Genomic DNA, 24486 nt, shown 5'->3' with positions numbered 1-24486 from the left:
AATTCGAAATATGAACAACAAATAATATCAACAATCTGGAATTTTGAATTGATCCATGAAATCGATCACATCTCAAACAAATATTTCGGAACTTTCAACTCATGAACAAAAATCAAGAAACGCATTAAATTTCACAATAAATCAACAATAATGGAAATCGTTTCATGAATTACAAGTAAATTCACATTCGCAAATTATATGAACGATATCCAAAAATCAACATCCTTCCACAATCAAGAACTTGATTCATGAACGAAATTTAGCAACAACATTATTCACACGATTAAACAATCGGTACCAAAAGTATTCATGAATCAACAAATTACATGAACAATTAGCTTCACAAAATTGAGAATCAACATCAACAATGTTCAACATCAAGAATCAAATATTTTTCAACATTAATCATCAATTAAAATTCAACATCAATCATCAATTACTATTTAACAATTAATCAAAAAAACAAAATATCAATTCATGTTCAATTCAAGAAATCAATTCAAATCAAGATTCAAGAATTATTAGATGAAGAAGTTACCGAATTGTGAATCGCAGAAGAGAATCGAAGAGATCGCGGGAAGAACGGAGGAGAGAGGCGCGATGAAGCTCTGGAGAAGGAAGGCGGCGGCGGGTAACGACGGAGAGAGGTGGTGGCGCGTGGCGAAGGGAGAGAGAGAGAGAGAGAGAGAGAGAGAGAGAGAGAGAGAGAGAGAGAGAGAGAGAGAGAGAGAGAGAGAGAGAGAGAGAGAGAGAGAGAGAGAGAGAGAGAGAGAGAGAGAGAGAGAGAGTTGGATCTTGAAAATGTTCTTGAGTTTGGATGAAGATTGTTGAAGAAGTTGTTGTGTTCTTCAGTGTTTTTGAAGAAATTTGAGAGAATAGAAAAAATAGTGTATGATCCTTGAGAGAAGAAAAGAGAGAAATTTAGAGTGTTTTTAGTGAATGAGTGAATTGTTATGAGAAATTTGAATGAAATTGAATATATAGGCAAGTGCAAAAGTTGAATTTTCGGCTTATTTTGTGTGTCGATGTCGCACAAATAAAACCCCATAAAGCTCGATGCATAATCTCGACATTGGACCAAGAGCAAAAATGTCGGCGTCGAAATTCCTGACGTGATGCCGAAAGAATGGACGCAATCGGATAAAAAATGAGAGATTTAGACGTTTCTGAGCGACGAGAACATGATATTAAATATTTGCAGTGCAGATTTTTCTGCTTATTTCCGTGTATAGTGCGCGGAAAAACCACAAGCTCGTGCCTTTCAGTGCAGAATTCGAACTTGGCGCTTGAGGCAAAATCGTAATTGATGAAATTTTTGAAATTCTCCCACCGGAATCGTTTCAATCCGATAAAAATCAAGAAAGTTATGATTTTTTGAATGACAAAAAAATGTGCATCCAGATTTCTTTCTTTTCGGTCGCGCAGAATTTTCAGCTTATTTCCGTACGCATACTGTGAAGCGAGCCACAAACTGAAGTTTTTGGAGTACGTATTTAAAATAAAAATTTACCGAAAGCATACCAAAACTGAAATTTCCTTCTTTCGTAAAAGACAAATATACTTTCGCTTTGCTTTTCCATACACCCAAATTTCCACCTTTGCCTACTAGCGAGCTTGCCTTGTCTTTTCGACCTTTGTTCCCAAGGTGGCTCGTTTGTGGGTCTTTTTAAAAGTTTTGGAAAATGAAAGTAAAAAAGCAAGCCCAATGAGTAATTCCGACTAAGTATACAATATACACAATTATCAAGTTCACCTTCATGTCGAAATTAGGCATGCTCGCATTTTATCCACCGAATCTGCAAGTGAAAAATGAAAAGCCTTTGGGATTGAATTCCTTATTCTCTTTATGTTTATCTTATGCGATTAATTTCAAAATCATGCAGTTGTTGCTCTTAGGAAAGCCAAACAAGGTCTTGCTGATGCTGGTGAAAAGTCCGACCAACCATTGAGGAAAAATAGGTATCTCTTGAACTTCTCTTTCTGTTTTCTTTATCAATTAAGGTTTTAATGACTTTCACTTTGTTGTAGAGTCAAAAATGAGGTATTTCAGTTGTCGCTACCTCAAACAAAAGAACTTGAGAGAAAAATTATCCAGTCGAATGAGAAGAGAACCAAGTATAATTTTAGGTATATGTACCAAATTGGGTTTCTCTCAATCATACTAACGATTGTTGATGCTTCAGTCTAAAGTTGAACACCAAGGCCGCCCTCTTAAACAAATTGAAGGTGTAGAGATTATGGATTTTGAGGATAAAAAACCATGTTGAAACATCAACCATTGAACCAGCAAAGATGAAGAAGAGGTCAAAAACCCTTGGGGATGGACAAATTGTAGCCATAGGCTCCTCCACTTGAGTTGGGGAGTCGAAATAGCAACAAATGTGGAACAAGAAATATGTAATGCTGAGATAATAAGCTCTTTTAGTTCATTAACAAGAACTTCTAATGCGGCGAGGCGGGGAAGACTTGCAAGAATAGCACTCTAGCGTTCAAATCAGTGAATTTTAAGAGATGTAATTTGAGAATGAGAGTAAGATCGTACCTGTAATTACCACGTGATAAGTTTTTATTTGTCACACGTTTGAAGTCGCCCACGTCTAATCTGACATGTGACGTGAGAAACTGTCCTACTAAATATAATGGTAGGAGATTCTCATATGATTAGGATCAAGTGTCCAGTATCTCGAGGAGACTCCACCTGGCCATCCATTGGGCCATTAAAACTGGACTTATTGTTTTAGACTTTTGACCGAGTTTATTTGTATTTTTGTTCTATACAAAATATTACTATTATTGTTTGAAGGTGTTAAGTTTTGATTGTCATAGTTATTTGGACTATTTAATATGTAATTCCTAATTAAGGTCGTTAACCCTATACCTTATACTATATTCTTGTCACACAATTAAATCATTTTAAAACCAAAATATAATTTTCCCCAAATACTCATAAACACATTTGGTCATGAATGGTGTTATACTATCAATGAAAGCAACATATACAAAATTAATTATTCATTAGCTACAACTGTCACACCAAGGTCATTTTCTGGTGTCACTATACAAGAAAGCATCAAAATATTTTAGCACCAATTAGAATTTCATTAATCTTTATACTCTAAAATAGGTAGTAACTAAAGAAACTATTCCCATGTGGTTTGAGACCTGTTTGTCCCCACAAGAGCATAATCAAAATTAAACAATGTCTGGTAATTAAATGTAATTAAACGGCATAAACTGGCCAGGTTGGTGAAATCAGGTGAGGATGCTCTCATTTTGTATTTAGCTTTGGTTGTTTTCTTTGTCTTTGGTTGACAAACAATGGCATATGGACATGCCAAATGGAAAACAAGGACCACATATTTTTCAAACTTTTTTAAAAAATTGTTCTTAGTGATTAGGAGATAGTGTCACATGGTTTTGTTTTTGTAGTTTTGCCCAATCAGATTGATATCCTCAATTGATTATGTTAGTTGTGACTTGTATAAGGTGGTTGTGAAGAAAACCTGTCATTAGAGATGTTTCCTTACCAAACGTATTAGGGTTATCTTCTTATTTTCTGTCTTAATTGGTCCCACTTGTGCATTAGGTGATGAATTCTTTTATATTATGATAAAAGTTTTTCAATTCATATGGACATTAACACCATGCTGGAGAAAGAGATGTCTCACTGAGTTTAAGAAAGGGTCGACCCCAAGGGCAAGATTCACTGTTGCTGACAATGAACCCTTAAAACCTCAACTTGGATACGACACATGCCGACCTAGGTTCCATTCCATAACAAGTAGAAATCATCTTTAATCAAATTCATGTTATAGTATGTTGTTTAGGTAATTTTCTATTCTATAAATTGATAACAAATAATAAAGAATATCGAGACTTTTCTTAAATTGAGGATGTTATGAGTGATTAAAAATCGAAGACGTATGTATCTAAGCCAAACCAGATTTTTTTTTCAAATTGACTTTTTAAAAAGCCTATTTAACTAAAAATGGTAGGCCACATGTCATACAAAAAGTCTCTTAAGCCTAGTAGGCTGGCCTATTTAAATTATATATATGAATAATTTAATTATTATAATATTATATTCATACTTTGAAGTAAAATACAAAAATCAAGCTTAGTCATTTTGATGAACGGATGAAAATTAACTGCAAAAACTTTATGAACAATGTCATAAGTTATTTTCTTAAGTTCTTTCAAACAAATAGTATCAAAAAAATTATGTTAATAGGTAAACTTGAATAAGTCAACGCAAATAAGCATTTAGTCTTGATCTTTTAATTTGTTAGTCTATTTAAACATTAGTTAAGTTTCTTATTTACAAATGGTCAAATAAAATAGGCTTTTATGTAGGCTCTTAGGTCAAACAGACCTTCGAAAAGGCCAGATTTAGGCCTAAAAACAAGCTTTTGATAGGCCGCAGGCCAGGCTTAGGCTTTAAAATTTTTGACAGACCTGACTCAGGCTTGGCAAAGCCTAATTCGGCCCAGCCTATTTCCACCTCTAATCACTATATTTTATGACACTTCAAATTGAGTTAAAATTAAATAGAATTTAAAGAAAGATAATTAATTCTTTAAGGCAAGGCATTAATAATCAGTGACGAATTCAGAACAAAAGTGGAATTAAGAATGAGGTTTAATTATCATTCAAAATTGACTTGAAATAAGTGGAGTGGAATAGAGAAATGAGGGAGACATGTTGTATCACCTCCCCTATGCAAGTATGGCGGCGTAGAAAATCAACTAAGGGGAGGCGATACAACATGTCTCCCTCATTAGTCTGTTGGACTTGATACTTCACACACAAGAGGGGGTAAATTGTGTGGTTTGCAAAAACGTGGTTTTGAAAAAATTCATATTAAAAATAGAGTTTGAAAATATTAGGCAGCGGAAAGTAAATAGCAGAAAAAATTTCGAAATTTAAAGAGTTTAAGGAAAGAAGAAGAACACCAAGAATTATAGAGGTTCAGTCAAATCAAAAGGACTTACTCCTCCCTAGCTACAAGAATTGATCTTGAGAGTTTCCAATAATAGTTGAGAGATTTTAATAGGAAAGACCACTAGTGCATAAAGTACTTTTTACATCGGGCAAAAAGTGCTTTTTACATCGGTCCTGAGCCCGATGTAAAGCTAGGAAATGTAATAAGTCTGAGACATTTTACATCGGGCCAAGGCCCGATGTGAAAAATTAACATGACAGGCCCGACTCACAAACTCCCTTGTACAAGGAGATGATAGTTGATCTTCAACTAAATAATACAAGATGATGGATGTGGACATTTGCGTATTTTCTTCAATATATTGTTGAGAGAGTGAAACGGTCGATCTTCCTTCCCAAAGGTAGATTAAAGCGATTATCTTGTTTTCATAAACACGGACCTTGGAGCGATTAGTCTTCAAGATCCAAAAAAAATGAGGTAAATACTTTGGTTTTAGCCAGGCTAACTAAAAACTTATGAGATTTTAATCGGGCTGATCTTAAATCTGTGAATTTTTTAATATTTGACTGAGCTTTAACCTATCTTGGTTTTAGCCAGGATAACCAAGAACCTATGAAGATTTTAACAATGACTAATCCTCAACCAAGACTTGGACTGGTCACACAATCCCCAAATATAAGCTCTTATAGGATGAGCTTATAACTCATATAAATCCCTAAATGGATGTATTCAACCAAGGTGTATATGAAAGACTCCCTTGGTAAATTTTAAAATTTTATCTTTTTCATAATTATAGATATATCCTCGCTCACAAAGGCATTTGGCTAAAATATTTAATGAGAGAAAGTTAAATAAAACTTTAGAGACAGTGTGAGAGGTAAATTATCAAAACACAATTTTGGATTCCTTGAAAAGAGAACTGAGACCTTTATTTATAGGTAAGATGTTGGCTTAAAGAGGAATTTGTATTTATCGCATTTTACCGTTAGCTAATCGATTAGACCAAGTTGTTAATCAATTAGATGGTGCAAATATGCGATTGTAAGTTCTCAAAATGGAAAGTTGGGATATCTAGCCGTTGCATAGAATCAAGGCGCGTTCAAACTATCTTGGGTCTTAATTTTATGCAAATTTAATTGATTGAACATATGTTCTAATCGATTAGAAAAGTTAAATTTCCAGCATGGCTTATTTGAATGCTCTCAATTCATCTGATACAACTTCTAGATGTTTTTCAAAGTATTTTCTTTTGGAAAATCCTTTTGAAAAAGGTGTCTTGTGAGTGTGAGTGTGAGTGTGAGTGTGAGTGTGTGTGTGTGTGTGTGTGTGTGTGTGTGTGTGTGTGTGTGTGTGCGCGTGTGTATTTTAGTCTTGTGCTTTTATGAAAAATCTCATTTGTTTTTACATATGTTCACTCACTTACTAAAATAGGAGATTACTTCTTTTCTACAAGTTTTGCCATATATTCTTCTTTACTTTGACACTACTTGAGATCTCTTGATATGAGATTTTAAATTGTTTCCATTTAATTTTCCTTCATTGGATAGTCAAGTTTATCAAACCATAATACTTAGATCTGCATCTTTAATCGCTTAATCGTTCATGTTTGACTTATTGTTGAATGCAGTATAGGGCAAGCAACAAAAAAAAAGATTTGGAAATATTGATTCGGGAATTATCGTCCACAGAGATGGAGAGATGCCATTCAATAGTTTCTATGGTTTCGAGCTCGGGATTGAATGAGAAAAAAGTAAACAAAGATATAGACAGTAAAAGAATAAACACATTCTTAGAAGAGAAATAACTTATCAGGAATGTAAATATATTCACTCTTCACAAACATACACTTACCAACCCGTTATACTCAACCTACGATACTCATCTATGTTATCACGTATCTCTCACATAAGCGTCCATCTCTAGAGCACAAACGAGATCATCTCATAACTAAGGTTATCTCTAACGCGAAGTCGCGAGAACATCCGTATTCTCGCGTCAGCGATCTCTCGCGCGCCGCTCAAACACGAAAGCATTAAGTACATATACCCACAGTGAATGCTAGCTCTAAATCTATCTCTAGAGTTCAGAACCAACAGATTATCATCCTAGATAAGGATTCAAGAAGTTTATCTCTAAAGCAACCCAAATCCCCAGCATAGAGCAAAAATCCAGAACAACATCAACACAGATTTGTAAAGCAAGTTAAACATAACATTATAATCTGTAAATATACATAAGATTCAAGTAAATATACAAACAAAACCCAACCAAAGAGAAATACACAAAGAAGAAGAGAAATGAACCAAAAATCTCCCGGTTTGTCAGCTCCGGTCGAAGCTCAATCCATCCCCGATCATCCGTATGCAACCTCCGAAGTTGTTTTCTAAGCTAATCTACCCTAAGAATGAAGGTTTGATGATTTGGGAACAATTACCCCAAAACATAACCTAAAAATGTGATTTTTACCCCTATTTAACGAGCTGATATCTGTCATGGTCGCTCAGCGGAGGTACTCCCGCTTAGCGGCTGACAGCAAAAGTGAAATCTTGTTTTCACCGTAAATTGAGAACCGTAACTCCGAATTGCGTCCGGTTCGAAGCGTTGGAAAGCTTATTCAATGCTCTATCCAATAATGAATGAATGGAAACCAAAATGATGATTTTGGTCATCCTTATTTTGAGCCTATGGAAGTCCGCTTGACGGTGGCTAAGCGGGCTTGCACCAAAACTGCGAAATCGAAGCCGTGCCTCTGACACTTTATTCCTCAAGGCTCCAATAAGCATGAATACCTATAAAAACAAAGGAAAAACTATTAAATGGTATAAAAGTATATGAAAATACAACTACTCACAAAGTATACGTATTTATACACAAAACGGAGAATTATTCAAACAATATTAACAAAAGTATCGATAAGTGCCACTATTTACATACTCAAAACATCGACATTTTGGCACTTATCAAACTCTCCCCAACTTGAAACTTTGTTTGTCCTCAAACAATGTCAAATAAATCAAAGAATCAAAAGTAATAAACCAAAGAATTGTGAATCAACAAGTTTTGAAAACCAAAAACAAATGTATGGTTAAATACAAAAACGTATAAACAAAGTAAATACTTACCACTATCCTACAACGACAACATGTAAACGAAACAAATCCTAAGCACAAAAAGCATACAAAACATTCTAACACAATACATGCTCACATCATGAATCACACCTAGCAAAAATTCATCAATGGATGAAGAACACACAAAGGTGAAGGACTTTTAACACTCATCCAACAATCTTGCAAACAAAAGATTAAATTATGCATTCATCCAAAAATCACATTGAAGATACAAAAGCAAGAATCACAAGGACTTTTCAAGGTTGTAATGTGGCTTGGTTAACAAACAAAGGATAAGTCCTAAGGCTAATCAAAACAAAAACTTGCCTAAACCTAAGGGAGTGATCAATCCACCAAAGATTCAAACAACAAAATCTCGATTAAACTTCTTCCTTAACCACAAGTTTCTCAAACCAATCACAATACTTATTAGCACAATTATTAGCTTCTCTTTTCTTTTTGTTTTTCAAAACTTTTTCTCCTTTTTTTTCTTTCTTTTTCTTTTCTTTTCTTTTCACTTTTTTTTCTTTTTTTTCTTTCTTTTCAACCTCATATCAACAACCACATAAGTAACAACCATTTCTCTCCCCAACTTGAATTCAACCACACCATCATATGAATACTCCCTACTTTCTAAGGCAAGGTAAAAATTCATAACAAAAATCATGGTTGAGGGTTCAAGAAAACAAAGAAACAATCATCCATGCAAAAATGTGAACTAAACACTCAATGATAAGCATTTAGCAAAAACAACATGGACATTGACAAAAAGGCTCAAAAAGGGTTTACAAATGATCACGCACTCACAAGGTGAATTGACTATTTGGTTATGGTAGTTGTGCTCAAAATGAAACAAAATGCCTTGATCCTTTTCATGCTTTCATAAAATCAACATAAACAAAAGATTAAGCATAATAAAATCCAGTTAAAACAAAGATTGTGGCCTCCAGCATATGTAAACAATGGAAAGCTTCCTCACATTTATGGTTTGGGAACTAAAGTGATTCAATCAACAAGCAAGTAATGCAAAAGAATGAATGGTATGATAATTGTACAAATGAAAAGTTTCCTAAACATGCTATGTTATAGAAAGCGATAAATGAGTACCTTGAATTATACGCTTCAAAAACACTATCCTACCATACATCCGCAAGTTGAAACACTCAAGCTTTGGAAAATCACCTAAAAAATCTTCAAATTATCGAAAAAATTCGAGTACAAACAACCAACAAAAGAATTAGAAAAACAAAACTAATATATACTATTAATTAGCCTTGGTGAGAGTGGGAAAAATGAGTGAACCAAGTGGAATAGGAACCCCACTGGTACAAAGCAAGAAAACAGAATTTTACTGTCATCGCTTAGCGGAGCTAGGCTCGCTTAGCGGATGACAGAAAAACCAGAAAAATCATAACAGCAACAGTTGTTCTAATTTTCTTCCACTTCACCTAAATACCTCTTAAACATAAAAATAAACAAAATTTACAACCGCTGGGGTGCCTCCCAACAAGCGCTTGTTTTACGTCGTTAGCTCGACGCCTTTATTGTTTCGGTGTATGGAAAGTAGCTTCCTTCCGTCATGCCATGGTGATGTCTCACCGCGCAAGCCTAAAGAAAGTTTCCTAACCAACCACTCAACAAACGTTACGAGTACAAATATATACAACAATTATATAAACATAAAAGAAAACGTAAGTATACAATTATGTACACAAACCAACACATATATACAAGTATGAAACACATAACAATAACTATCATACAAAAAGTTAAAGTTGGTGAATGTTAACAAGTAAACATATACAAGTGAAAATATAAAAGTGAAACTATACAATATATACGTTATATACAAAGCTCAAGACCACGGAAACTATTGCGATGCAATTCAACAACCATCCCCGGCAACGGCGCCATTTTGTTGAATGCAGTATAGGGCAAGCAACAAAAAAGATTTGAAAATATTGATCCGGGAATTATCGTCCACAGAGATGGAGAGATGCCATTCAATAGTTTCTATGGTTTCGAGCTCGGGATTGAATGAGAAAAAAGTAAACAAAGATATAGACAGTAAAAGAATAAACACATTCTTAGAAGAGAAATAACTTATCAGGAATGTAAATATATTCACTCTTCACAAACATACACTTACCAACCCGTTATACTCAACCTACGATACTCATCTATGTTATCACGTATCTCTCACATAAGCGTCCATCTCTAGAGCACAAACGAGATCATCTCATAACTAAGGTTATCTCTAACGCGAAGTCGCGAGAACATCCGTATTCTCGCGTCAGCGATCTCTCGCGCGCCGCTCAAACACGAAAGCATTAAGTACATATACCCACAGTGAATGCTAGCTCTAAATCTATCTCTAGAGTTCAGAACCAACAGATTATCATCCTAGATAAGGATTCAAGAAGTTTATCTCTAAAGCAACCCAAATCCCCAGCATAGAGCAAAAATCCAGAACAACATCAACACAGATTTGTAAAGCAAGTTAAACATAACATTATAATCTGTAAATATACATAAGATTCAAGTAAATATACAAACAAAACCCAACCAAAGAGAAATACACAAAGAAGAAGAGAAATGAACCAAAAATCTCCCGGTTTGTCAGCTCCGGTCGAAGCTCAATCCATCCCCGATCATCCGTATGCAACCTCCGAAGTTGTTTTCTAAGCTAATCTACCCTAAGAATGAAGGTTTGATGATTTGGGAACAATTACCCCAAAACATAACCTAAAAATGTGATTTTTACCCCTATTTAACGAGCTGATATCTGTCATGGTCGCTCAGCGGAGGTACTCCCGCTTAGCGGCTGACAGCAAAAGTGAAATCTTGTTTTCGCCGTAAATTGAGAACCGTAACTCCGAATTGCGTCCGGTTCGAAGCGTTGGAAAGCTTATTCAATGCTCTATCCAATAATGAATGAATGGAAACCAAAATGATGATTTTGGTCATCCTTATTTTGAGCCTATGGAAGTCCACTTGACGGTGGCTAAGCGGGCTTGCACCAAAACTGCGAAATCGAAGCCGTGCCTCTGACACTTTATTCCTCAAGGCTCCAATAAGCATGAATACCTATAAAAACAAAGGAAAAAATATTAAATGGTATAAAAGTATATGAAAATACAACTACTCACAAAGTATACGTATTTATACACAAAACGGAGAATTATTCAAACAATATTAACAAAAGTATCGATAAGTGCCACTATTTACATACTCAAAACATCGACATTTTGGCACTTATCACTTATCATAGTTGTCATCATGGTAGTTGTCGTCATCAAAAGTATTTATCATATTACCTGCAAAACAAGGTTCCACATAGTCTCTTAGTCTCCCGTTAATTGGGGAGGACACTCGCTACATGGTTATGTCGCCCATTTTCTAGATAACTTACCCGATTTGCAAGAACTTTGCAAGTGGCATGTCTCGGTCCATAATGGTGCGAAGAGAGAGTCATAAGGGGGTAGTACACATTATTTTGAAAAATAGGGAATTACCTGTCTCATTTCCACGCTCCTAGAGGTGATTTCTATTTCATGGGAGTCTGAAATCCAAGCCTAGGAACTTCTTTATATACCTCAACCCTAAGGTTGAAAAGAGGGATCCAATTCATGATACACAAATACCACATACCAATTGTCACCTCCTTGTGTGAGCTAGCTCTAACCTTAAAACAAACCTTACAAACCTTTAACGGTCCTTAACCACTAGGGGTTGGAACATATGGTAATTTTAGCCAATACAATTTGTGCAAATCGTAGGGCCCATTAAAACTGACCTAGACTGCGCTCATAGTTACCCACCATTTTTTAAATATTCCCCTCAGGATTCTTAAACAAAGCTCTGAGACCCTTGTCAACCCCATCGTCAGGGGTTTTTCTAGTGGTGTAAAATCTAGCTCTTGCCATAGAAAATATGTCACACAGGTTTTGAAGGCAAACGTCACACCAACTAACATCACCAAAACCTTGGGAAGAGAACGAGAACCCAAAATCACCTTCTCTAATAAAGACGTAATTGGTGTTCTCCCCCACAATAATGATTAGGATGGAGTGTCTTCCAAGGGTTTCAGCTTGGCCCAAATGGCGTATAGCGTTCCAAGGTTCTCTAGTTAGTGTGCCAGGTGAACAGGTACAAGAAAATGGCCATGTAATGCTCGGGGGGACGTTTGGCTCAGCTGGTCATAAAATGCCCCATGCAGGCCGATACTCGAATTTTGGGATAGTGAGAAAATCAGGGGAATATCGAATGATATATTCCCTCTATACTAGGTCATGGCACTGTCTTTAGGGTGAAATTGAACAAGTTGCATTTTTCTGATCCTCTTGCTTCTAAAAATTTTAGAAGGACGTCAACCAGTTCCACGTTCTCGTCGGGGTCAATTATGTGGACCTATGTGCTTGCAAGTATCGTCAAGGTGATCTAAGGTGGTGAAGTTTATTGGTAGCAAAGTTGCAATCAACTATTTGGTTATTTGTTTTTGGGGATTGTCTTAGGAAGTCTTTGATTGGTTCGTGAGTTTTGCCAAGAAGAAAAACTCTTTTTTGGTTCATGAAGACCAGACATAAAAATCTTCATTACGGCTCCTGAGCTCAGTCTGGTGTAAAAGCTTTATCGGTTCGAAATTAGTCTATATACAATATCTTCTTAGTTCCTGAGTTCATCATGGTGTAAAAGCTTAGTTGATTCAATGTTATCCCGTGTAAAATCTCAATTTAGTTCAATATTATCCCGTGTAAAATCCCAACACGATTCATGGTCAGCCCGTGTAAAACCCTGGTTTAGTTTAGAGGAAAGTCAACTTAAAACTAAAACTCTGTTCAGAGGATAGACAGTGTAAAACTCTTACTTGGTTTGAGATCAGCCTGTGGAAAATCTCGATTTGGTTTGGAGGATATCCACTCTAAACCATGTTCATTGTTTAATTGGAAGTTAGTCTTTAAACTTTATTTCCTTGTATAAGGAGGTTCATGGACGCATCCTTCTAAAAGCTATTAAGATTAGTAGATACTCTCAAGAGGAATTCTTAGGGATAAGAGTAAGTTAATAGGTCAAACTTGTATAAATCTCTATTGTCCTTCTATCTCCTGTATCTCTTTTACTTTTTAGTCATTTTCTCTTCGTTGGATTTCCATCTATCTTTTATTCTATTGCTTATTACTTGATTGTTTTACAAAATATTTTTAAACTCTAATTTTCCAAATGACTTTGTTTTTGAACCAATGTTTTTCAAACCTCCATAATACACCCTCCTTCTTTTTTATGGAGTCGTGTGTTAAACAAGTTGTTCTGACATAGGTGCACATTCCTATTTATTTTTTGGACTTCTCATGGGATAGGGGTACTCTTTGATCAGTCTAGTGAAGGTATTTCAAAATGTAATATCTTCTTCTTCGATGTCCCCGACAACGACGCCAATTTGATCCGCTATCAGATACGGGTCAAAAACAAGTTTAGGAATAAAACGTAATAAAAGGGAAGCCACACTCAAATATCGTATCTCAAGGACTCTTGGAATTATTATTAACCTACTAAAATCAATTGGGGGTTTACGGTTCAGTTTAGAAAAGTGATTATAAAATAAGCTACTCTACTAATTCGGATTCCTACTCATCATCGATTACCATAGGTTTAATTCCCTAAACGGATTCTCAATCCTATTCGATTACAACACCGATTAAACAAGCTCAAAAGATATTATTTGAATTATGTTCCTGTTTGCCGAGTTAAGCATTCGGTTAGAGATAACGCGAATTAACAAATAAGCTGAGTTGAAAAGCGATTACAACTTAGGGAACACAAATATCAATCGAATTTAACAATTTATATCCTATAACAACAATTGAATAAAGAAAACGATTGCACATGAATTTAGCAAACGATTTATAGGAAAAACTTGAAAGGAAATTGAAATTTAATTGAACATTATAATAATCTCAAAGATTGAAACCTTAATACAGTAGATCAACTCCTTAGGTTTAGCTCTCTATGAGAGTACAAGCTATAATTTTCGGAAATAGTCCATGGTAATTTAGTATGGCAGCGAAATTTGTTATAAGTACTAAAAGGGAATTCGGACCCTATTGGCATCTAACCCGAAAACATAAAGAAAAGGACTCAATTCTAATTATTTTAACTAGTCTGGAATTTCAACTAATTATTTGACACTTCTTCACTCTGAATCAGCTTTTGACTTTAATATGAAATTCGTAGCTCTTTCTCTTAGCTTTCCAACGCCTATCAGAACGAGCCAATCCGATTCCCGTAACTCAAGTTATGGTTTGCACGATAAACTTGTATCAAACAACTGTTAATGCTGAAAATAAAATATGAATTCAAATTAAAGGCAAAAATAAACTTAAATCTAAAAATACAATAAAATAGTAAAACTAATATAAAAAAAACTAGAGAAATGTCTAAGTAAAACAGTGGAAGAATGTACATGAAAATGCACTGATCATCTTTGGAGGATGAGGAAAGTACAATTCTTTGGCAACAATGGCCTCTAGCCTTTGATCTTCCATGTTCTTGTTCGAAATGTATCGGGAGTGTTTCTCGGCTCGGGGTAATCGGGCCTATGCTTTAGGTTACCCTTAGCCCTTCCTTGCTGTTAGGGCGAGTTGTCAATGTAGTTAGTGATCACGTTGTGCTGGATTCTGGGAGGTTGGAAATGGGGGTAATTTGAAATTTTAACCTCTCCAAGTTGTTTGTTTTGGAGCTCAAAAAGTGTTGATTACCTGTTAACTACCGCCGATAAGTCTATAAGTAAGGTGTTCAATTCATCATTTGATATTCGGCCCTTTATGAGTAAGTTGCAAAGTGTGTTATTTCTCACTTAGGGTGAATCCACGTTAGTGACCACATGAGTTTAGAGCTAGTCGTTTAAAAGAAAAGGTGTGGGAGCCTTGTTTGCCCGAGCTCATTGGATTTGGCTTATTGTGCTAGATGATGAAGTTGTAAGACCCTCATCTTAATGCGGGCTCCTTTTTACGACTGCGCTCGCCGCGAATCATGTATGGTTGAAATTGCAAGTTGGTCTTCTTCCCTAGTTTTCCATTTCTTGAAGTTTGAGAAGGTGGTTGGAACGTTATTTTATGTTCCCACATACGATACTGATGTTCCTTTCGATAAGGAAAATTCTTCTCAAAATAGTCAAGTTTTGATTGTCACCAGTATGAGGATCGTTCCTATCTTGGTTGTTGGTTTGATTCTGTGGGGGTTATACCTACAAATAGTATGACGCTCAAGTCAGTGATTGTCAAATATGAAAGGTATAAAATTTTATAGAATTTTGTGTACCTTGATTTGACATATGTTCCTTTTTATAAGGATTTGATTAGGGTTTCTACAAGTCTATTAGTCTACGTCCCTTAACTTCACTCATGATTGTCCAGGGTAACAAGTGTCAATATATAATTTATTATGTTATCTTACGGTCTTAATTTGGTTTCCTGCCTGTATCAAGTGCTTTTAAAGACATTTTTATACCTATTCCACATGTCCTAGAACCATCATCTTTGTAACCAATATTGAAACAGATATTTTGCCTTCTTCTAACGCTATTGTTCTAACATCATTCTTAATACAAATATCTTCACCTTTTGAACTTTGTGATTACGTTGGGCTCCCTTTTAGTGACCAGGTTTTAGGCCAACTAATCATTATAGGAATCTTAGAATATATAATTCTCACATTCATGAAGACATTAATTGTGTGCTTTGATCCATGATGATGATTTAAAGATGGCCTAATCCACCGAGACTAACTATCTCTTTCTCAGTCGTACTCCTTTCTTGATTACTATTGATAGAGAAACTATTATGAAAAAAATAGAATGTGCGTGACTCTCGTCAAATCATCACTACCATCTATAGATGTTATTCATACCCATTTACAATAACACTTTTTTTTTATAGATGTTATTCATACTTCTTTACAATAACACTTTTTTTTCATAGATGTTATTCATACTTCGCAATAAAAAAATTTATATATAGATATTATTCATATCCCTTCACAGTAACTCACGGCCCTAATCATTTTATCTATTTAATTATTCTTGCACCACAAAATATGTTTTCAGAAAATTCCAAAGCCTATAAAAATACTAATGCACATAAATCGATTAAATCAATGACTTTGTACCAATTCATTAGGACAGGATGGAAGAGAGACGTTTCAATTGCTAAGTCATTTTTCTTCAATTTCTATACTTGGCCACCCTTTATCAGCTTGTAACTTGACAAACTCAGCCAATATCTTGATATCTTCATCTTCCAAACGAGCTCCAAATGTACACTGCCCTCGAGGCTTGCACTCTTTACCAAATCCCTACATGAAACTAAAGAATCTCAAATGTGCGTTTGTGAAAATGTAAGCCCCTAAACATAAACTATGAAGGATGAAGGATAATCATTAAGACAAAGAGTGCATTCTAAATTCTCAAGTCTATACAACAGAGTTGTTTTAAATTTTTGGAGATTCTGTCTAGATAAGCTACTGTTTAGTCATGGCAAAATAAATAGAAGCACTATTTAAATACTATTTAAGTACGATTTAACCTGACAAATATCTTGTAAGCTCCTATTTAATTATAGTTCAACCCTAAAAAATTTGAAATTCTGTGCAGTAGTTATCGCCTTACATGCCCTCAAAAAAGGTCGTACTAAACACTTATAAGATATCTTACCGGCATTCTTCCTTTGCCATAGTATGTGACGCGGTGGATTTCTTCTTCTGTATCAACTCCATTTCTGTACAGCAACATCAAAAGAAAGAAACATTGATTCATGCCTTCACTTTAGGCCAGAGCAATTCACAGTGAGAGTTCTCAGGTTTCTTCACTTACCTTTGTAAATCCTTTGTGAATAGAGTTGATCCCTGTAAGAAAAAAAATTAATTTGTATTTGCTAGAACATTAAGAGAAGTTATATTGAAGAGGATGATGCTTACTGGTTGTATAATGTTTCCACCTGCATCGTGACATCCAATACACGTTTGTTGGAACAAGGAGGCTCCTCTTAGGATATCTATGGTTTGGGCACTTGAAACTGTAGAACAAGAAGCTAACAAATATTAACTTCATGCTCCAATAACATTTATTAGAACATGGACACCGGAAATATTATACTGACACATCGATATCGATATCAGGAATAATTTAAAAAACATCATTAATAATTTTTAAAAATAAATAAATTAAACATAATCACCTATCTATGAACCCTGACACAGCCACATTTCAGAGATTTCATTTCTAGTTTGTACAACTAAGTAAATGTTATTACTAAAAAGTAAAACAAACGAAGAACTGATTGGCTGGGCTAGTAATGCAATTTGAATAAAAATGCAGGGGCAATTTAGTATTTTTATAGCAGCTAACCTGGAGGGACGCAAATAGGAGAAAAAAGCAGGAATGCAGCCGCAAGAGGAGGAGCCAGGGTTTTGAAAAACTTGACTTGTTTTGTCTTTGTAGGAATGAGCTTCAACTGGTTCTCTTCCTTTTTCAAGTTATCCTGTAATCAATCTCTTAAATTACTATTTTTATGAGGCTGAGGTCGCATGCATCATCATTCATGATTACATATGAAGATTAATTGAGAGAAGCAAGAGCATTGTACCTTAACGGGGATGAGATTATTGTAACCAGTACAACCGGAAATTAAGCAACCATGCTTCATTTCGTTTCTTATCTAATATGAACTATGCGGGCACATATAGTCCACTTGTTATAGAATGGGATAGATGTTCCTTTGCAATGGCCATACCATAACATAACTACATAAGTTACCTCTTCCACGTGGATGTAGTCCTATTTTGAATCTATTGATAAAAAATTTATAAATATTTTTTTTTATGAATAAAAGAAAATTTACTTTTACATTCATTAAATTAAATAAATAATTTATTTATTAAGATTGTTTTAAAATTTTTAAAATATTTTTTTATAATAGAGACCATATAGAGTAATTACCTAAAGATACTACTTCAAATAAATTAAATATATTCATTTGATATAAGGATAAAATAATTTTGTTAATTAATTACGATGGATTAGCTCAACATGATCCACTAGAATAACAATGGCCCAACATTAGAGAAAAGGACTCAAAATTCAAGTTTAGAGACATGGGATCTAAGAGTATTCTACTTGTCACCCCCACCCCCGAAATATTATATGGCACCCCCTCATCTTTCTTAATTCTATAAATACTCTTTCTCAAAAAAAGAAAATAATTTTTGAATCAAATTTTCGATATAGTTAAAAAATTTTCGGTATCACATAAACGTCCGGTAGTTCATTTGAAATTTCCGGTATCTTACAAAATTCTCTAGAAATTTCAAAAAATTTTGAAAATTTCAAAATTTACCAGTCTATACCAAAACTTTAGTTGATAACTGAAATTCCCAGTAATGTATTTTGTCAAATTTTTTGGATGATCAGGATTTTGCCGACAGTTTTATAGGGCTATGATTTCATCGACAATTTTTGTATGGTCTAGAATGAATCCAAGATTCTATAAATAGTGGCATATGTTATATAGAAAGACATCTTTAAAAATGTCTCTTCCTCAATTCCTAATTAAGACAGAAGTGTATTTCAACGGAAACAATCCTCCTGTTGAGTTCAAGCATCCGGATGGAACCTGATCAGCCTCCACCGGAGCAGAAACTCTAGCAAGTCAGCGTCGGGGTGCACCGAACTGCCCATGTCCCTGTGCCTGCTCAGTCATTCGTTTCCGATGAGAATAGGTCTAAGCATGTCGTACAACCCATAGTTGTGAAGTCTCTGCCTCAGCACCTCTAGAGGCAGGTGTCGGTCTATTAGCGGTTCTACCGGCAATGGTGTTGTCCTTTCCTCTTGTCCTCACTGAAAAAGAAAGGAAAAACAAAAAAATAGTTATAAAAAATGATATGGAAGATATTACCGAAAATTTTAAAATTTCTGGAATTTTTGGAAATTCTAAATTTTTTGAAAAAGTATTCTGGAAATTTTGAAATTTTCGATATCGCTCAATTTTTTTCAAAGAATTTCTGGTATGATTGAGAAATTTTCGGTATGTCACTTACAATTTGCAATTAATTTTCGGTATCGCCCTAGAAGTTTCAAAAAAAAATCAATTTCAATTGTAAAATTGTGAAATGGTGAAAAAATTGAGTAGGGTTATATTTAACTTTCACTTGTTTGGGGGGGGGGGGGGTCATATATATAACTTGGGGGTGGCATGTAGAATCCTCGTGATCCAAGCATGTTGGGAAAGGATAAGTCTAACATATGTCTTTTTGCTCGGTTATATTATATGAAACTCTTGATGTGGCATTAACGGTTTAAAGGAATTATATTTGACCTTCACTCTCCATGTTACATAGAAAGGAGGTTGGATCACACCTTAGTAATTAAAGGTTATAGAGAGAGAGATAGAGGATTCATAATCCTAAACACTTTACGTCCTTAGTACGACACTCAGTTGACTGGAGATAAACTATCAGCAGTATTAATTCGAAGCTAGACAGTCCCATTTTACAACTTCTCACTTAATCTCTATCCAATGACCCTTCTACCTAGATCCTCTCTAGATATGGAATATCCTCATCCCACTTCCTAACACCGCAGTGATGTTGTACAGTTCCCCAGTCTCAAGAGTTGTAGCAACGACCTAAGATCCAACATTCTAATTACATAGACAAACAGTTTGGAAGACATACTTCCATGATAATCCCTAGCCAAGACTCTTGACTATGAACCCTAACTTGGAGTTACTTCAAAGTTTCCTCCAAGAACAATACACCTCTTACCTACACACTTCGAGGTTCACATAGGTAACATTCCCACAAGCCGGGAGGTTTACCTCGACAAACCCTAACGAATAAATCTTTTCTATTCTCGGTTGTCTCTCTAAACTTAGGTTACAATGCTTCTATTTATTACCTATACCTAACTGGATTTGGGCCTTCAATCATGACTTATTTGTTGTTACAATAATAGCAGTTACTTCTGCTACAATCAAGGTCTTCAATTTGTTAGTTTTCGTGAATATCTCCATATTTAGAAACTATATAATCTTCAAATATTCTGATTTGATTCTTTTGATTTATTCCTCAAATCTTCTAAATAATTCTTCATACCTGTTACGTATATATACCTTTATTTTATTTGCATATTATCCCTGAATATTATGCATTCTTCTGTAGTAATTAAATCACACAGATTTAATTAAAACACTTCACTTCAGCTCAGGCATAATGTCGCAACATCCCATGTGACATGTTATTCCAGATGTTGAATTACTTCAACATAACATGTTATTTCATTTTAGTGGGACTTCTTTGTTGTACCTGTTTTTCTTATTTATTACATTATCGATATTCTTATTTGTTTTACAAAAATTAAGCCAATCCTAAAAACAGAGAACTAACAACGATCAATTAATTTTTTTTGAGGTTTTAAGGGTTTGCATTTTCCGATTGACGGTGCTTGAAGTGGTAGGAATTTTCGGAGATGCATCTCCAAAAAAATTCAATGTTTACCTAAAAACCGGAGATGCATCTCTGGAATAAGTATACCTGCAGTCTTTTTCCTTTTTTGAACACGAGTCATTGTGTAACGTTTGTCTTATCTGTTTATAAGAGATATGGCTGACAGATAATCCATATTGAGACACGGTAGGATTGCACAACATGCATCTGTTCGGAGGGAAAAAGTCAACCATCCCAAGCTCCTATTACCTCTAGATAGGTTGATGCGGAGGCGGCTTTAGGTTTCAGGGCTCATGTATCTCTGTCTTCTTCTTTGTCCTCTTGTAGTAGGCGAGGTTCCCCTGCTCATATCTCCCCGCTTCTATCATTCAATTAGACACACGAGTTCACCTATTCAGGTAACTAAGGCATGAGAGACATCAAAGTCCCAAGCGACACCTGAGGTACCCCAGTCCCAGGCCACACCGGCGGTATCTAATGCATCATAGTCCTAGGCGACACTTGAAGCGTCATAGGTATCTGAGTCCCAGGCGATAATTGATGCATCACTGGCCCAGACGACACCTGAGGCATCATAGGAATCTAAGTCCTAGGCGTCACTTGATGCATCATTGGCCCATACCAAAGGCCTCACTTGCGACATCTTAGGATTTTGGAGGAGGCCCTTCAGACTTATCATTGTTGCCTCTTTACTCGAACGATGTTGCCAAACATATATGGGACGAAGAGGTAAAATTTAGTTGGAATTATTCATTTAAAACTGTGTTTGTTTTATTATTAACTTTTGTTTGTTTCAATAATTCTTATTAAACCTTGTATGCAGGAACATGATCCGCTAAAAATCATTAACGATATGCTGAAGATAACTCGCTTGGAAGAGCCCAATGAGTTATGGTTTTAGGAATTTTTGTAGCAATTGGGGTTGCGTGATTTGAGCAAGAATGATTATACTACAATTAACCATGGTATAATTAATGCTTTTGTAGAGACATGGCATGCGAAGACATCATTCTTCCATCTACCACATGCTGAGAAGTTTATCACACTGGACGATGTCGCGCGTCTGTGTCATCTTCTAGTTAGGGGGATTTTTATATCATGGGAAGTGTGACAAAAGAAGAGGGACTGAAGTTGATGGTAGAATGCTTAGGAGTTGAACTAAATAGTGGTGTGAAGGAGTTTCACAAGACTTGCGAGACTCATGCTAGGTTTAGCTATTTGTAAAAGGTGTTTGATAATGAGATAGCGAAAGCACATCATGCAGATGATGGTAATGTCGAGCAGGTAGGGCAGCACAAAGCGTATGTTACGAGAGCATACCTATTGTATTTGGTTGGCACTGCCATTTTGTGGACAATAGTGCCACTTATGTGGATGTCATTGTACCTTCGGTACTTTGAGGACTTTGAGCAGACCCATGAGTACAATTAGGGAGCCGTTTGTTTGGTCTACTAATACTCTAAGTTACATGAATGTTGTATATGGAACAAGAAGTAGGTGACAAACAATATCACACTTTTGACGGTAACATTTCCCGGTCTTCTATTGCTTGTGTGTCATTTTGTTAATTATTGCAATACCGTTACTAAATAATGATTCTTGTTTTCAGGTCTGGATCCTAAAACACTTCCCACGCATCTCTGGTTGGTCACTCGAGCCGACTTACACTGAGGATGAGCTGTGTGCTTCTACATTCGTCCAACTCAGAGAAAACAAGGCAACAAAGCCGTTTAGAGTGTATATGACAACTTGATCTTTGAGGATATACTTCCATATATACGTCAATCACCAGATGTGGTTCTCTTTGATGACATTGTCTTATACTCTGGATGGTTGGCTTACGGGTCGCGTATGAAGGCTCGTCATCTGCCTGAGCGCGTCATGCATCAGTTTGGCTTCATGTAGTATATTCCCAAAGATCTTTTCGTATCTACTACTCCTACTCTGAAGCGTATAGATATGGATGCAAAGTTTGATGATTATATTAATCATCTGGTACCAGATAAGGCACGAAGTACCATAACACCGAACAACTAGAGCTACATAGACTATTATACGTCTGATGGTTCTTCCGGGTGTCACATTCTTATGTGATACAGGATGCTCTAAGAGACCCACATAGACCAACTCATCAGTAGATACTAAAGGAGAATCAAGCTCAGGCTGATCATGCTAATTATGTCTTGTCTAGGTGTCGTCAGATCATGAAGATTGGGAAGGTGCATATTGATGGATGACTCATTCTGGATGGCTCTAAGGCGAGGGGTATTATAGATGCCATGATGACGGAGGCTCGATAGGCTCTATAGTACAGGAGCAGTGTAGAAACGTGGGGAGACGAAGGCGAAGCCGACTCATAGTCTGTCATACGCAATAGATTATTGTATTTGTACTTTTGATACATTTTGAATTGTATTTTGTTTATTGACTTCAGTGTAACTTTTGGATTAAATTTGTGTAATCTTGAGTTATAACTTTACATATGTCGTTTTATTCATATCGTTATTATAGCCAAATCTTAGAATATGATATAACATTATTTGATATTAGAATCATTCACAAATCGACCACATTACATATATGTATCTCCAGAATAAATCTGACGATAAAAAAAAATGGTGCGCCTAAAGATATATCTCTAAAAAAATTAAGACTTTAAAATAAATAGTGGTGATTATACGAAATTCTCATAATTAATGGTAGGGGTGTTCAAAACCAAACCGGCCCAATAGAAAACCGCAAAACCGAACCAAACCAAACCGAAACCGCAAAAAACCGCATTTGGTTCGGATGTGTTTGGGCCATTTTTTAACAAACCGCGTGGTTCGGTTCGGTTTGCGGTTTGTATTTTACAAACCGAACCAAACCAAAACAAACCGCATTATGTTACAACCCCCAAACTCCAATTAACTTATATCCAACCCAAACTCACACCTATTATGCCTTAACCTTACGATTAGAAATGATTTTCTCTTCCCCACGCTTAAGGTTTCAGTTTAAGTCTTCTCAAATCTCTCCTAGCGATATTGCACCTTCTTCTCATATTTTTTTCCAAATGCATATCACATGTTCTTTTCTAGTCTTTCATCTCTTAAGTTCTTTCCTTTTCATCTTATTATTTTTATTCTACTATTCTCTCTTCCAATTACGTTTTTAATGTTCATTTTCTAATCTAATCGCATCTCTTCTGCTCTTTCTTTTTCATCTTCTCTAATATTTCATCTCCTTTTTTTTATATTTCATTATAATGTTTTTGATATTATTTTATGCTACTATTTTATGTTTTTTATTCTACTTTTATCTAATATTATTTTTGTATATTAAATAAAAAGTTGTTATCCAAATATGATGAATTTTATTGTTATTTGATAACGCATAAGTGACTAAATACAAAGTTATGTTGTCATCAATATGTGTATGTATGGCTCAATAAATTTTTGTAAAAAAAAACCGAACTAACCGAACCAATCCAAACCACATTGATTTGATTTGGTTTGGTTCGGTTTTATTTCTAAAAGCCAACCGAACCAAACCGAACCGCACACTATTTCCTCTTGCGGTTCGGATGATTTTTTACGTCAAAACCGCACCGCGAACACCCCTAATTAATGGTGCGGTTTGGTGCTGCTTTTCTCAAATTCAACTTATAGTTATAATTAAAAACAAAAAAAAACAATATAAATATGAAGGTGAATTCTTATTTACCCATCTCAAAAAGGTGGGTAAGGTTACCTTTAGTGTAAAATACATTGAAAACATCAAACAATTGTTCTATAGGATAAATAATTAAATACATACAAATTAAATGGTGTCATCTGATTGGTAGAATGTACACTGCCTATCTTTTTATGATGGGTAGAGAAGTTGTCCCAATTATGAAACTGTGAAAAAAAAAAAAAAAATAGAAAGTAAAGTGGAGACATCAAAACTTAGTTAGAT

General features: G+C 35.3%; 1 protein-coding gene across 4 annotated transcripts; it reads right to left on the bottom strand.

The window, feature by feature from the left end:
• Positions 1-14001: 14001 nt before the first annotated feature.
• On the bottom strand, positions 14002-17829 carry LOC131607381 (cytochrome c6, chloroplastic-like). 4 transcript variants are annotated; one of them, XM_058879392.1, is made up of 7 exons: positions 17691-17829; positions 17453-17585; positions 17023-17120; positions 16919-16950; positions 16760-16823; positions 16216-16401; positions 14002-14386 (listed from the first exon to the last, which is right to left on the bottom strand). In XM_058879392.1, the coding sequence occupies exons 1-6, from the start codon at positions 17748-17750 to the stop codon at positions 16261-16263; spliced, it is 528 nt and encodes a 175-aa protein (XP_058735375.1). In that variant the 5' UTR covers positions 17751-17829; the 3' UTR covers positions 14002-14386; positions 16216-16260. The 4 variants fall into 4 exon arrangements, with proteins under 4 accessions (XP_058735375.1, XP_058735374.1, XP_058735376.1 ...); XM_058879391.1 differs by having other exon boundaries at positions 14002-14377; XM_058879393.1 differs by lacking the exon at positions 14002-14386 and adding an exon at positions 14497-15295.
• Positions 17830-24486: the final 6657 nt, after the last annotated feature.

This window comes from Vicia villosa, linkage group LG5 (genome assembly GCF_029867415.1).
Source record: "Vicia villosa cultivar HV-30 ecotype Madison, WI linkage group LG5, Vvil1.0, whole genome shotgun sequence".
In the NCBI taxonomy this organism is placed as follows: domain Eukaryota; kingdom Viridiplantae; phylum Streptophyta; class Magnoliopsida; order Fabales; family Fabaceae; genus Vicia; species Vicia villosa.
This window is presented reverse-complemented; position numbering and strand designations above follow the sequence as displayed.

Bases quoted from the DNA above. Each gene is read 5' to 3' on its own strand.
- LOC131607381 (XM_058879392.1), bottom strand. From the start codon at position 17,750: ATGAAGCATGGTTGCTTAATTTCCGGTTGTACTGGTTACAATAATCTC. The intron at 16,951-17,022 runs GTAAGCATCATC...TTTTTCTTACAG, and splicing joins GTGGAAACATTATACAACCA to GGATCAACTCTATTCACAAA. The intron at 16,824-16,918 runs GTAAGTGAAGAA...GTTGCTGTACAG, and splicing joins TTCACAAAGGATTTACAAAG to AAATGGAGTTGATACAGAAG.